Genomic DNA, 16,333 nt, shown 5'->3' with positions numbered 1-16,333 from the left:
AAAGAAAACCTAGAACTGTCAAACTTGGAAGGGATACGAAGAAAATTATCATTCCGGGTCGGGCCGGCCCACCCAAACGTTCCATCTTTAGCAGTAGAAGTTAAGAATCCCAGGGCCCACTAAGGTCACCATTTCTCCTCCTCCGTCGCCGGCGACTCGCCGATGCCCCTGCCCGTCTCCGGCCACCGCGGTCTCCTCCTCCTCCTCCTCCTCGTGCTCGTCGCGCTCCCGGCGCTGCTCCCGAGGTGCGCGGGCGAGTCAGTGACGTGCCTCGCCGTGTACCGCGAGGGCGGCGCGCCCGCGGTGTTCCAGTCCGCGCACTGCCCGCGCTGGACCCTCCTCCCCGGAGGAGATGGGGATGGGGGCCAGAGCTCGCCGAGGGCGTGTCACGTGGCGGCCGACCGCGGGCGCCGGCGCTCACAGGAGGATCGCGCCGTCTGCGCCCTCGGCATCCGCATCCCCTTCATAGGTACATCGCGTACGTGCGAAGTTAAAAAAAATTGGTACTTCTTCACATTATGAACCGAAAGTTTGAGTTTTGTTGCTCAAATCAGCGGGGGACTTGGAGGAATTCTGTGAACTGAGTTAGAAATTTCAGGATTGTACTAGGAGCTTTGTGTTGTAGCGGTGCTATTCGCCAGGTGCAACGAGCTACAAATCAATTATGAAATTATCCTTTGTTTAAGTTATAGTTCAGTATGCTTGTGCTTGTACGATATTGCTTGGCATTTTGATGATATGTGCAGTAGTAGTGTCCGAGTGAGAAGCTGAGTGTCGGATTGTAACACCACAAATGTGGTAGTTATTTATCGCAGAGTGGTGCACCATAGCTGGGTGTCTGGATTGTAACACCATGAATTTTCTAAAGGTATAGTAGAGAGATACACCATAGCTTTGGTTTGGTCGAACTGATAAATTGATAGAACATCTTAGAAAGAGTTATATTTCTCAAAAGAAATTTAGTTATTCTGATTTACTGCTTGACTCTTTAACATGCTCTCTATTCGTTTGTAATTTGGCCCTAGCTAACTTTCTAACAATATGCAGAGCAGATGAGGATTAAAGAGGCTGATGTGGGAGTTGTGGCTGTATTTGATGGACATAATGGAGCTGAGGCTAGTGAGATGGCTTCTAAGCTTTTGCTGGACTACTTTTTGCTCCATGTGTATTTTCTTCTTGATGGTATATACTCCATCATGTTCAAAAAATCTACTGGGAAGCTGACATATAGGGAAGTTACTATTCTTAACAATGTACTTAATCTGTACAAGGTGGATTTATCCAATCACAGAGAGGGGTATGTCTTTTTTCACATATGTTATTTTTGTTGATAAATAGCATAACTGTAGATATGGCATGTATTAATTTTGTTTATGGATCCTCTATGTGAACTTGTATGTATTTTGCTCTTGCATGTTGATACATCTACATTATACATGTACCTTCAGTATTCCTCATACATGCTAAGGATGGCAACATCTGAAAAAAAATCTACTTCTGCAGCAGTCTTCATTGACTTATATAGTACCTCAGTATTGCTAGTACATGCCTACTATTGCTACCCATGCATGTTGCATGTCTGCAAGACTTTACCTTGCTCCTGCAAGTGTTGATGCTGATGCTCTCTACTGTCGTTAGTGGATAATACAGTGAATGCTGATGCAGGCTGATTGTCAAGTGTTAAGAAGATAGTATAGGAACATGCAGTCTTTTAGTTGTGAATGATTCATTATGCCACTAGGTCCAATGGTGACTTTCTATGTCAAATCATCCTTTTGCCCTCTCAGTTTACAACACTGTGGTCTGGAGCACATGCTGTTCTAGAATGGTTGAAGAAGCGATTGTGATGAACTCTCTATATGGTATTTTCATGGCATATAACTTTAGCTATGTGCTCTATAGTTCTACCCTGATCTTTTCTCTTGACTCTGTCAATAACAATTACCAGCATGTTGCTACGAAATTTCTGTAATCTTGTTCCATTACTTGTTGTGTTTATACTGCAAAGTTTAACATCCTGTTAAGATTTTAGAGCAGGCGTAGTCCAAGTTAGTATGAGATTTCAAATAGAGATTAAGATATGTAGCACCAGCACAGTAACCTTGTTGATGTTGCCTTGACTTGAAACTGTTAGTTGTTCAAATGATTTCAAAGAATGTGAGCCATGCTTTCAGGATAACCAAAGTACCAAGCTTGCTCACTACTAAAATTTGCAGGTCATGCTGGACATCACCGGCTATTTTAGATCGATCATTTCATATGGAAATTCTGAAGGAATCGTTAACGAGGGCAATTCATGATATTGATTTAACATTCTCCAAGGAAGGTCTTATTTTTTATCTGCAAAATTAAATGACGTTACACAGGTTCATAATAACTGAAAAGGATTCTTTTGTGTGTAAAATGCAGGAAGCTTCACGGAAAAGTTTTGAATCTGGTTCAACAGCGACTGTGGTCTTGATAGCTGGTGGACAAATCATAGCTGCCAATGTAGGAGATTCAAAAGCTTTTCTGTGCTCAGAAGGACATGATTCACACCCTCAAAGTAGTTGGGTTTCTTTCTTCTATTGTTCAAATTGATAAGCCCAGTTAAATATTGTTTTAGTTCTACTGATATCTGAGTGAGCTATAGGGCTACTATCCTATGATCTTCTTTCCTAGTATGCTTATGCTCATATGTTTCTTGCATGGCTTTCATTCCTTCCCTCCCTCGTGATATTCAATAATGTATGTGTTAAGAGGTATAGTTATCCCTTACCCTCATTGAAAATATCAACTCATGCTTTCTGTGGTTCTACTTCCATGGATCCATGTTTCTATGTACCAATCTACATCATGAATCACATTCAATATGATTTATTGCAGTTGGGTGATCCAGATTGGCACAGTTTGGGACTTAACATCCTTGTTCATGATGTCACTGTACTCAAGTAGAAATATGGGGAAAACGGTTGCACAGGGGCTTTGATGTGTAAAATCATGCATTATAAATCATCATAGAAGAATTATATTATTGAATTATGTGTAGCCATGTCACCGTGTAGGCTATTTTTTAAAAACTATGACATTGCATTTTCTGCATCGTGGCACACAAGCATCCCTACAGCAAGGCCTCACAGTCACATCATTGTATGTAACCAGCTGGATGTGCATCAGCCTTGAGACTTTGCTTGGCTCGCCTTGTTTAATACCTACTAGTTTTGTTCTTGCCTTATATACATTATGTTGGAATAGTTTCTGCTTGGTCACTGAATAATAATTTTGGTAGGTCGCAATCACTGCAAGTCCAAGACCAATACTGGCTCGTGCATGAATTGGGAATCCTGAAAGCAGTATGCTAAAAAAATTTCTTCCTTTCTAGTGAAGAAGAAATTCCCCAAAACAATACATTTTACTATTGCACACAAATTAGGCCTTTTGCTTTACATATGTCTATATCCTGATTAGCTTGTGTTTCTTGCACTTTGGAGAAACAATAATAAGGCTTGTATTGTATCAGGGAAACGGAGAAGAAAGAGAAACTCAAGCAATCATGATGAATTTGCTTTGATGAATTATGATGGACCATTGTATCATGTAAAGGAGTTGACTAAGGATCATCATCCTGATAGAGAAGATGAGAGAAGCCGTGTGGAGACTGCTGGCGGTTATGTTCTTGAGTGGGCTGGTGTATATCGTGTAAATGGTGAGCTAGCACTATCAAGAGCTATCGGCGATGTTCCTTACAAACGGTTAGCACACAATCTATTGAGCTTTGTTCCATCTATGTCTTCAATTGCCAGTTGCCCCAGTTTTTTTACGCATCTTGGAAAATTTCTATATTGCTTTTTATAAAAGTTTTGTCAATGGTCATAGGTCTGCATGATGCTGTCACTTTGTAGCTAGTGAAAGCATGCAGTTCATACAAAACCGTCAGGTCTACAACAGCCACACAAAACTGTCAGATCTTAGTGAAATAAAACAATAGGTAAAACTCCAACAACCACTCCTGGGAACACCGGGTTAATTGTGAAGCACCCAGCCAAAAGTAAACATCTGAATTGACTAGCTAACCCCTCTGCCAGACTTAAACTAAACAAATAATTAATTACACCGCAACCACTTTCTGTTACATGGAACCCAGCCTGTGCACTTCGGTTACTTATGCTGAGCGTAGCAGGTGTGTCTGCCAATCTCCCTCAACCCATACACATCTGAATAGCAGAAGTTCTAGATCCCAAGATAGCTCAAAATGGAATCAATTTAAAATATTAGCCAGAGAGGAGCATTTGCAGGTTAACGCATTAAAATATTGTGCATTTATTAAAAAATATATGTCATTCCAGAAGCAGAGTACTAGTCCCATGCTAAGGTGTTTTAAATGATGAAGTTTTTTTTGTAAGACTACTCCCAATGGATTGTATCATGCACATTTATTAGGTGCCATGTAGGATTTTTTTTGCTGATGTGGCAAAGAAATAAATAAGAGAGAGAAGGAAGTAATCCAACGTTTTGGGTCCACTCTCATAGACACAACCACAAGAACAATTAATTGTTTTGGGAACTCCTAAGAAACAACAACATGATACTATGCATTGGAGGGTTGTCTCCACATCAATTTAATGATCATCTTATGACATGGCAGTCTTGGATACAACATGATACTATGCACTGGGAGTAGCCTAACTAACCTTTGTCATGTTGTATACGAAGCTATCTCTCCATTCAGTAGAGTTGTATGGACAGGCTGAAGTGATTCGTCTGTTGCAGGTATGGTGTAATATCGACACCTGAACTGACAGGGTGGCAGCTTCTGTCAGCAAATGATAGTTTTCTTATTGCCTCATCTGATGGGATATTTGAGAAAATGACTATGCAAGATGTTTGTGACCTGATGCTGCATGTGAAACTTCGTGCTAACCGGGAATTAGGATCCTTTGATAGCACACAGCAGAATTTGGCAGATTATGTTGTTCATCTTGCTTTGCAGAAAGGCACAACAGACAATGTGGCTGCTGTGGTCGTTCCATTGGGATCACCAAGTAGCTCTGTTACTACATTAGAGGATTGGTCCCATCTTGAAGAAAACTCCGAGACATCTATAACGCCTTTTCAGACTATTCCTTACCTACTTAAACCTGGTAGTCTCACTGATCGATTACTCTTTTTATTAATTGTATTTGTAGACACTCCATAGTCCATAAATTTTGTGCATTGCCATCTTATTTGAAAGCATTTGTATTGACTGGTTGCAAATGACCCTAACAATTTGCTTATATCTGTGCATTTTCTTCTCACAAAACTTATGTGGTAGTCAATTCCCTATTATTAATATACCAGAAAACCTAAATAGGAATGCCAAATCTTCACAAGAGAGCAACCCCCTCCTTGTATTCTAGTTCATATGATGTTATCCTCTTTTTTGCTGCCCTGCTACTACAATTTGTTCCATATTTGTTAGTCCTTAGCTTATCCGTTCAACTACATCACTGGGCTTAGTACACCCATCACTAGGCTTAGCACACCTTAAGTTTAGTTCAAGTTCTCTTATGAAGTACTTGTCCTTAGTTTTATTTACATGTATTCCCATGTGGCTAGCATGCAGTTTTTTCTGCTGTTACTGGCATGGAATATTTCAAGCTATCATGAACTCCTTGCCCTTAATTTTCTTTACATGCATTTCCATATGGCTAGCAGATGATGGCGCTAGTTCAGCTGTTATGAACATGGAGTATTTCAAACGTTCATCAACAAAGTTTCAGAGGTTCTTGGTAAGTGAGGTTTATAGCAACATTTTGTCCTGGAAGTTATATTTGGTGTTTTAATCAATCTTCATTCTTGTTATCTGGTTCACACTTCACTTAGCATATATAATGTTCTGCAAGGTCTTTGATGATAAAACCCTATTTGCATTCTTTCCTTATATTAAGCTTCTTGTTCAATTTTTGCTTTCTTGTAATTAGTTGGATAATGCTATGAGAGCATTTGCTTGCTTAGGTTGAAGCAAAACTTAAGAGACTTGGCTGTTTCTACTTATCTGAGAGTCTGGATGAAGACATGGATTATATATTTAGGGTACCGGAAGCATATCAGCGTCAAGAAGTCCATGACTTCAAATACACATCAGTTGAGACTGTGTTATCTTCTGATGGTGAGTTTTCTATTTTTAGATGCTCATAGGTGGGTCGTTTTCTGTAATAAATCCTTTCATGTTCTTTTTTCTTGTAGGGGTACTCTTCTTTTGTTCGAATAACTTATCATCCAAATCGTAATTATTTTTTTTAATCTTCTTCTAAGACTCAATATTTGACTTGCCTCTATGTGGGGGTGCCTAGGCGGCCACCTTTTAGAAACACTGGTTAAATCACCAAATTTGGTGCTTGAGAGAGCTGTGGGCTTCTGATGCGATGCTTGACTTGCTTGATAATGTTCTTTATCTTGGTCATGACTTCAATTATTCTCTTCTACATTTTATACAGTGAATCTTGAAAAATATAAGGACAGAAACTTTTGCTGGTACCTTGGTCAGCAAGATGGTGAAATGGAGCGGTGCAATAGTCCCGAAGTTTTCGCAAACTTTTTTGGTTTGCTTGACTCTGTTCCACGTAATGGAAGCAAACCAAATGGTTCACATTCATTTGGCCACAAGATAGCTGATTTCAGGTACCATTTCCATTTCTGAATACATATTTTGAGAAACACATCCTGAGTAGTTGCAATATTATCGATTTGATATCTTTCTGTACCTTCTTTTCTACATATTTAGCATATCTGGACAATGGCCTGTTGATGTTATTGAAGATAGGTTCGTTGGTTTAGTTCCTTCCTATTCATCAGACTTCTCCCTAGCTTAAAGATTGATGTTAAATGAATATCTAACTTGGTTCTATGTCAACCAACCTTGAGCCATCTTGAGACTGTGCATAGCTACATTATCTTCTTGTGCTTGCATTTTTTAAGTGTAGGTGTGAATTCTTCTCATATGCTATGCAAAACATTAGCTGCTTATCCAAGTGAAGGAGCCCTTTTTCTTTTTGTTTCCCGGACTATTTCCCCTAGAATGTGCATGATGTTCTTTCATCAAGTAGTGTATATTATATTATTTAGTGAACTATATTGCTTCAAGAAATGTACATTTTCATGGTAGTGTTTCAAGTCTTGTATCCACAAATATGAGATTTCTTTTGTTTAAACATATGCAGGTACAAGCTGAAGAAAAGATTTGACCGCGGTTCATATGGTGAAGTTTGGTTGGCATTTCGTTGGAATTGCTCTATAGATATAGATGTGCATAAAGATCCTCTGCACTCCACTATACTTAAATCGGACTCAGATAATTGCACAAGTTCAAACACAACGTCATCTGATGGAAGTCACGCCTCAGACACAATAGATGGTGATTTATTCATACTGAAGCGCATAATGGTAAGTCAAATATTTTGTACATCAATGAAGTGCCTGTCTTTATGCCATGTAGTGCTCTGGCCCTAAAGTTTCATGTACTTAGGTGTATTCATTTTTTTTTCTCGAATAAATAGGAGAGCTACATATCTTTGTATTAAGAGAGAGAATAGTGAACCATTTACAATGGTTCAGGGGGAAGACACCCCCAAAATCCCCACACGCACAAGCTCAACACTTAATAGAGCATGACTACAAACTACTCCACACGATAACACGACCCCATCAAAGCATTCTAGCCCGGGCATAGTTCTCTAAGACTCCTAGCCCCCGCTAGACTCCAAATGTGAATCTCGTTTACCATAGCATTCAACACCTCTGATACACTTGGAGATGCACCATCAAACACATAGGCGTTACGTTGCTTCCAGATACACCATGCTCCTAGGATAACCAAGGAGTTGAAACCTTTCTGAAGAGGCTTAGCGATTCCTCGGTGAGCCTTTCTCCACCATTCAGCAAAGTTATCGTCCTGCTGAGTCGGAGCTACGTTTTGAAGGGTGATGCGTGAGAGAATCTGAAACCACACGACCCGAGCAAACACACAATTAGTGAGGATGTGTTGGGCAGTCTCGTCCTGATCACAAAGAGGACAGTGCTCAGCATGATCTAAACCCCGCTGTGCCAACCTATCGGCGGTCCAAACCCCATTACGGATAGTCAACCATAAGAAGATTTTGCACTTAAGCGGTGCCCAAGACTTCCAAAGCCGTTTCCATGGTTCAAAACCAACTGCACCCACAAAATAGGATCGGTAGGCGGATCTAGTGGAGAATAAACCCGAAGGTGAGTGTCTCCAAACATGCTGATCAGGAACATCCCGCTAAAGCTCAACCTCCTCCAGAATAGTCCATAGTTGTAAGTATTGGATCAGCACCTCAGCCGGGAGAGCTCCCTGTATATTGTGCACCCACCTGTGGTCAAAGAGAGCCTGCGCCACAGTGCGATGACTAATGATGCGGGACGGTACATCATCAACTAAAGCCGGTGCCAACTCAGCCAGGGATTGCCCATGAAGCCAACGATCAGACCAAAAGGGAGTATTAAGACCATTGCCCACTTGAGTGACTACTGAGATAGCAAACAAAGCGGCTGTGTTAGGATGCACTGATAATTGAAGTCCAACCCAAGGGCGATCTGATTGAGTTTTTTGGAGCCAAATCCATCTCATCCTAAGAGCCCATCCCAACTTCTCCAGGTTGTGAATGCCAAGCCCCCCAAGATCAATCGGTCTGCAAACTTTATCCCAAGACACAAGGCAGTGGCCCCCGTTGACTTGCTCTCTCCCTTTCCAAAGAAAACCTCAATGGATTTTATCAATAGCGTGCACAACCCATTTGGGGAGGTCCATGCCAATCAACATGTAAATTGGAATAGCTGTGAGCACCACCCGGACCAGCACTGATCGACCCGCGCTTGTTATCAAAGCAACTTTCCAACCTGGCAACTTATCTGCCACTTTCTCAATTAAAGATAAAAGATCAGCTTTGCTGAGTTTTCTGGCCGAGATAGGAAGCCCCAGATAAGTGCAAGGGAAGTCCACAATAGGGCATGGCAAAGATGCCTCAATTATCTCCAAATTAGTATCATTGCATAATATGAACTACTAAACATTTCTGCAGATTGGTTCTCAAACCAGATGCATTACCAAAAGAGGTGAGGATCTCCTTGATAAGGTGCACCTCCTCTTGCGAAGGATAAAGGAAGAGCACCACATCATCAGCATATAATGATACCTGATGTCCAGATCAACGTGTGAGGAATGGCTGGAGAAGGCCCTCATTTGCCTTGCCAATCAAGGAGTTAAGTACGTCCATCACTAGAATAAAAAGCATCGGAGATAGAGGGTCACCTTGGCGCAGCCCCCGCCGATGTTTGATGACATCTCCCGCCTCACCATTTACTGGAACACGTATAGTGGCTGGATAGTAGCAAGCATACAAGGTTACGCCAACATTGACCAAAACCCAAATGAGAGAGAACCTCGAGGAGAAAAGGTCAAGAAACCGAATCAAAAGCTTTGGATATATCCAACTTCACCTGCACTCGTGGCTGTCCTTGGCAGTGGACTCCTTCACTGTTTGTTGCACTAGGATGTAATTGTCATGTATACTTCGACCGCGGATTAAAGAGCTTTGGTTCGGAGAAATCATAGAGGGCAGCTGGGGGGGCGAGCCGATTAGCGATAAGCTTTGCCACCAATTTTGCGAAACTATGAATCAAGCTTATTGGCCGAAAATCCTTGACATGAGTTGCATCCATTTTTTTGGGCAGCAAGGTCAAATATACCGAGTTGAGCAGACCCAATTTGCGCCTGTCTCCCTGCTGTAGCTTATGAAGAGCAGCCATGACATCCTCCTTTATCACATTCCAACAGACCCGGTAGAAATGCCCTGTGAACACATCCGGACCAGGGGCTTTCTTCATCGGAAGTTGCTTGATAGTATTCCACACTTCTTCCTCTGTAAAAGGATCATCCAACTCTGAAAGATCGAAAGAACCCCAGTGGAAAAATTGGAGGTCCAGAGTAGCCGATCTCTGCTCAGCCGTACCTAGCAAATTATTGTAAAACTCATGAATGACCCTATGCTTCATTTTTGGATTCATGAACGACCCTATGCTTCAGCCGTACTTAGGTGTATTCATGATTCTACTATCTTTAGTTATTCTAACCCAGGCCATTATGCTCCACACTAATGGTCATTTTTGGATTCTAATTTGTGATACTTGAACTATTCTGCTATTTTTGCATGAACATTCACCATTTAAACATCTAAAGCAATTTAGATTTCCCTAAAACAAGTACTTAGATGCTAGATGAGCCTTATTGCCCTATCTTAGACTTTATTTGAAACTGCAGGTGGAGAGAGGACATGCTGCTTACTTGAGTGGATTGCGGGAGAAATATTTTGGGGAATTATTTTCAAATGCTTCCAGAACTCTTGAAGGTTTGTCGAGGACAGAACCATCATCTACAGTATTTTCAGTGGACATGCAATTTGATCCTTATATCTGTCTAGAAAAGAACATGTCAGCTACTGAAGAACCACTGAAGCATGTGGCTAGGTTTATAGAATCTTTTGAATCAGAATCAAGGGAAATTTGGCTTGTGTACCGTAATGAAGGCCGCTCGTTATCAAAACTGATATATACAGCTGAAGAAACAAAGTTAGTTACTGGCGACAGTAATGAGAGAGTCAAACACATTCAAGTTTTACACCCATCAAAGTGGTGGTATTGGTTGAGAACAACAAAAGCTGGGCAAAAGCAAATGCAAAATCTCTTATGGCAGCTGGTATGTTCACTCTGTCTCTATGGTCTGCCTATAAACCAAATACTATGCATATGTTTTAGATGCTTCTCACGTAGTTTCTGTGGATTTTAGCTCTTGTTTGATTAACCTATCATTAAAAGTCTAAAATGAAAGATAACAACAATAGTTCTGCAAGTTGCCGACTTCTTATTTGTGATTTAACATATGTTCATTTTACTTCCCTTTTTAGCTGATGGGACTGAAGGCTTGTCATGATCGTAATATCACTCACAGGGATATTAAACCTGGTACAAATGGCACTTCATTCTGTTCTTTTCTTGTTTTCCGTACTTCTTGAACCTCCTTGTTCTATTGACAACTTCTATTAACTAGTCATGTTAATATTATTTATTTTACACCATGGAAGAGAACATGATCATCTGCTTTGAGAATGTGGAGACTGGAAAGTGTTTAAGAGAGGTTCCATCTGAACCAAAGCAAAACAAGCTGAACATGTAAGAATCAAGATATTCTTTACTTACATGTTCTCCTTTTACAATTGCCATAGTTTATAATTTTAGAAAGGAGTCTCGTAATTATTGATAGTTGGATGACAGAACAGTGATAATATCTTCTAGTCACCTTAGTGGCAGAGGCACGTTTGCAGTTGAGGAGTCAATTGGCCCCACGGAATGTTGCAAAACAACCTAGATTTAGTGTCTAACACTAGTGCACATTTTTGTAAGAAGTTATAGTGGCAGAGGTACGTCTAGCTCTGGCACTGTCGAGCTATTTCAAATGCTCTGGCAAGGTATTTGGAAAAAAAAATAACTTCATGCTAAATCAATTTAAACCTCAATATCTGAAATAAAGATCAATTAAAATTCAAAATCTCATATTTTTTTAAATTGGCTTTTGGCCTTCCTTCTTTGTGGGATCTTATTTTTTCAATTATGAGTATTATTTCATTTATTCTTTATCTTAATATCTTGTTAACTAACAAAACGATAAGGCCAAACATATAAGGCAATTAGATGGCATATATCATTGCATGGCTCCGATTGGTGTATTGCAATTCTAACTTGATTATTATTTTCTCAAATTGCAATAGTCATCTTTGCCCATCTAAAAATGTTATATGGATGTTGCATTCTTTTGTTACTACTTAAACACAACTTCTTGTACACAGGCGTCTTATTGACTTTGGCAGTGCTATTGATGATTACACGTTGAAGCATCTTTACGGTTCAGGGCCTACTCGGTGTGTTATCGTTTTCCTTTCCTTTTCTTCTCTTTAGTATTTGGTTGGACATTAAAATTAGGACCTTTTTTGTATTTGAATTGGAGGATGTGTGATATTGTTAAGTAAACATCCACCGGGAGGATAGTCGGGCGGGGTCGGCTGCTAGGGAAGGGATTAGAACATAGATTGGGAAGACTTAGAATATTGAGGGAGACTAGATTAAAACTTCTTGCTTGATCTAGGCGCAATGCCACATATATATCTAGTCGACTAGAGAGTATCCCAGCCAGCCTACAAGTCCCAATTCAAACCCACTTCTGTCTCTAATTTAAATCCAACTGTCTCTTAATCTTGTCTCTAATTCTCTCCTGATTTAAACTAACCAAACTCTATCCTTATCTCCTAAACCGAACCTGATTCAAACTAACAAACAAATTACGTGCTACAGTACAGAATACTGTTCACGCACTTGGACAGCCCGTGTCCGGTAATTCCTGCACGTAACATCTATTCTCTATTTGACATATTGAACATCACTGCCAGTTTTGTACTTGAGGTCACTTGCTTTGTTTGTGGATGAATTTTTACATTGATCTTGTTATTACAATAGTGCAATACATGGTTACAGTATTTGAATGTCAGGAGTAATTTAGGGTTACTTATCTGAGTTTTTTATTAAGTTTGTGGGTTCACTATTTAGACTCCCAAAGTCATTTTTGTCCTATTCATTTTCCTAACTATGCCAGTGGTCCATTGTAAGGTAGGCCCTTTCTTTATCAACTCGAATGGTTTTCCTCCCTGATGGACATGTTTTATCCTGAAACTTGGGACGTTTTTAGTTAGGGTTTTTATACCCCTGCTTGCTCGAGAATTTAAACCCGCCGAATACTTTGGACCATATTTGTCTATCAATTTATTGTTTGACAATCTTAAGCAGCATATAAAAGAATGTTATGCTCACTGTGTTTCCCAACATGCTTTTTCTTGAACAAGGCATGGGCTGCATGGTACTACTTCGACCTTTTTTATCCATCCTAATCCTATCTTGTAACTCAATTCCAGATCTGAACAGACTTTTGAGTACACTCCTCCAGAGGCACTCCTCAATTCAAACTGGTTTCAAGGATCAGAAGGTGCAAGAATGAAGTATGTCTCTTTTCTATACTCTTTTTTACTTTAACAAATGCTGCCTTGTGCCAATATGTTTGGACTATTTGGAAAACAGCTGCACTGCAACTCACTGAAGTTCTCATTTACTTATTTACAGGTATGATATCTGGAGTGTAGGAGTTGTCATGCTGGAGTTGATATTGGGTTCTCCGCATGTTTTCCAGATAAGTGACCGTACACGTGTTTTAATGGATCAGCGACTCGAAGGGTGGAGTGAGCAAACAAAGGAGCTTGCATACAAGTGAGATGTTTTGATTTCTCTGTTTGAAATGTGAAGTATGCTTTTTTATTTCTGGCTTAGTATATTATAGCAATGAGAGGAACAGTGGATACAAGTGGTAGGATAGGCAGATTGCCCTCTAATCGGTCGGGCTTTTCCCGCCGAGAAGAGGCTCTGGTCTAACCATTCGGGCAAAAACCCTTTGCTGCATTCTTCTTGCTTGCTTCCAATGATGCGCGGCTGCCCCTTTATATATAGAGGGGAAATTACAATCCAAATCCAACTCCAAATCCTAACTTACCTATTTTATCTCTAGTTGAATTGGAAATTAATCAAACTCTATCTCCTAATCAGATCCAACTTATCTCCTGCCCATAACAATTAGATAACTTGCCTAAACTAACTTGACTCTTTCCATAACATAGCAAAGCTGATACAGTTTGTATTTCTCGTTCTCTTAGCAAGCGTAGGAACATCACAAATGGTTCTCAGGGTATCCCAAAAGATTGGTACTGAGTAAGTCCAGAAATTACCACTGCCCTTTTTAGACATAATTGATGATCCAACCTAAAGTGCATGATAAGCAGTAGGTTGCAGACTTTGCTGGAAATTTCGGTCCACCCAACTGAAAGCTGCAAAATGTTAGCATTCTAATTATATATAGTCAATTTAGCACACTAATGTTTCTTTCTTTTGATATGCCATATGGCATAATGTAACATTTCTGGTTCCTACCCCTCTGAAACCATTATTGTTTTTTTAAAAGGGAGCTTTATTAACTCTCTTTGTTACATCAAGCTGATATAACCACACAAGAGTTTACCTTCGGTCTCTGCATTACTAAGATGCACACAGCCACTGGAACCATTATTGTGAAGTTGTTGTATTAGTTGGAGTCATAGATTGAGGTGTTTCGAAATCCAAATAGATGTGCAGTGTGGAAGTGTTTACTCTTCCTTTCCTGTTATGATATTAGGTTGAGGTCATACATGGAGTTGTGCATTTTAGTCCCAGGGATTTCGTCTCAACATCAAGGCAGTGTTAGCTCAGAACAGGTTAGTACAACAACTCCATTATCTGCTGATTAACTTGTAGTTAAACTGTATTGATCCTGCGCAACCTCTATGTTTCTCTTCTTCCAAAAATGTGTGACAGATGAGCAATTCTTGCTTTCTTTCCTTTGCACATGTGACAGATGAGCAATTCTTGCTTTCTTTCCTTTACACATTGATGTTCATCTGATCAGAAAAAGCTGATTTCCTTGACTTTAGGATAGGACCTGTAAGAAATATGCAGAGCTGCTGATATATCCTTGTGGTGAACAATAGCCCATGAAATATAATTTACTGCATATCTGTCATTTTTACTAATAGCTTAAATTTTCAGGAGGTTTATGTGCCAACTGATGATTGCTTTATTTTACTTCTTTTAGGGCCAATTTGGGCTAGCTTCTTGGAAATGCTCTGAAGAATCATTTGTGCATCAAGTGAAGATCAGAGATCCTCTTAAACTGGGGTTGGCATTTCTTTTCTTGTCCACATCTTCTGTGGTCCCAGAATATTTAGACCATTTTCATATCTAATACTCCCAATTTATTGCTTATACTTTCCAGCTTTCCAAATATATGGGCATTGCGACTGGCACGCCAGCTACTAGTATGGCATCCTGTAAGTTTCTTGAACCCTGTTCCATAAGAAAGGGAAAAAATTTGGCATTCTTGTTCCTTGAACCCTACATTTTCAGAAGAAATTTGCAATTAAGAGGAGAATAGGTATACAAAAAAAACCATGGATAATGGATAATTGTGAAAGCTGTAAACTCTGAAATGTCTCAGAGAAATCAACCATTCCTAAGTATGTAAAAAAATAATGTAGTACCAGGGAAATGAAATAAAGATTAAGTAGAAGGAAACTCATCACGGCAAATAATGGTACTGTCCCTGTTCTGCATTCTGTGAGCACTTTGTTTTACACGCGTTCTGTGAACACTTGGAATAAACCGTTTCGAACCACAATGTGGCCATTCTATGTCTTGCAGTTTTATTTTATCAGTTTATCCATTTTTATGTTCTCAATAATACTCCTTGGTGTGGCTCGAGTAACACGCATCTATTCCTACCTTGCAGGAGGACCGCCTAAGTGTTGATGAAGCACTGAACCATCCCTACTTCCAGGAGCCACCATAGACGAGGCAATGAAGAGATGTAACTACTGACTGGTGACCCTGTAACACGGGTCTTTCAAGTGTAACCAGCAACCATTTGGCACGTTCGGTCAACGAGATTGTAAATCGTCTGCGGTTGTCGACCTGGTTGTGTCACCAAATGTTGTAAATATGACAATGAAACAATGCATAGTGCAAGGTACATGCTGCAAGAGAATGTAGGTAGATGCTAGGAAATGAATGAAACCTTGTTACTTTGGCAGGACCCAAGATGAGTTAAAATGTAATGGCGGCAAGGTGCAAATAAAATATCATGTACTAATCCATTAAAAAAGTACCATGTACTAATCCATTCAAAAAAATATCATGTACTGACACTTCTTGTATTCGTTGGTGGGTTCTGATATATATACAGGCGACTGTATGGTACTAAGTATCGGTCAGTGGCTGGTGACAAATAGGAAATTTTCACTACCCCCTACGTATGCATATCTTATCAAAGATTGTTTCATGTTGAAAAGTTAAGTGAAAAAATATTTTTTTAGATAAAAGAATCAACAGATGGATATGTTGGGAATTTTGGATCTAAAAACACAAGATTTAATGTTGAAAATCTTTCAATACGGAGGTAAAAAATCAAGGGAGATATATTTGTATTATGATGGCTCATATTACAAGTATAGGGGTTGTCTTATATTTATATGTCCTATTCGGAGTGTATTCGATTAGGAGTCTATCTATAATTTTGAGACATAATATCTAACAAAACCCTCTCTCCCTTTACCCAAAATCCCTAAAGAAAATGTCTCTGAACCCCAAAGGGCTAAACAATGAATATGAACAC

At 39.8% G+C, this 16,333-nt stretch overlaps 1 protein-coding gene across 8 annotated transcripts; it reads left to right on the top strand.

Moving 5' to 3' along the window:
- The first annotated feature begins 44 nt into the window (after positions 1-44).
- Positions 45-15,875, top strand: LOC133900076 (uncharacterized). 8 transcript variants are annotated; one of them, XM_062341174.1, is made up of 21 exons: positions 45-478; positions 1,048-1,297; positions 2,217-2,326; positions 2,414-2,548; positions 3,500-3,731; positions 4,750-5,120; positions 5,674-5,750; positions 5,977-6,130; positions 6,459-6,642; positions 7,182-7,404; positions 10,301-10,388; positions 10,461-10,735; positions 10,944-11,001; positions 11,121-11,208; positions 11,883-11,954; positions 12,999-13,082; positions 13,204-13,347; positions 14,303-14,381; positions 14,759-14,841; positions 14,939-14,993; positions 15,452-15,875. In XM_062341174.1, the coding sequence occupies exons 1-21, from the start codon at positions 163-165 to the stop codon at positions 15,509-15,511; spliced, it is 3,138 nt and encodes a 1,045-aa protein (XP_062197158.1). In that variant the 5' UTR covers positions 45-162; the 3' UTR covers positions 15,512-15,875. The 8 variants fall into 8 exon arrangements, with proteins under 8 accessions (XP_062197158.1, XP_062197156.1, XP_062197155.1 ...); XM_062341172.1 differs by having other exon boundaries at positions 2,414-2,545; positions 10,301-10,735; XM_062341171.1 differs by having other exon boundaries at positions 5,677-5,750; positions 10,301-10,735.
- The last annotated feature ends 458 nt before the right edge of the window (positions 15,876-16,333 follow it).

The sequence above is a fragment of the Phragmites australis genome, chromosome 19, assembly GCF_958298935.1.
Source record: "Phragmites australis chromosome 19, lpPhrAust1.1, whole genome shotgun sequence".
Lineage (NCBI taxonomy): Eukaryota > Viridiplantae > Streptophyta > Magnoliopsida > Poales > Poaceae > Phragmites > Phragmites australis.
The sequence above is the reverse complement of the archived record's forward strand: the minus strand, read 5'-3'. Positions and strand labels throughout refer to the sequence as shown.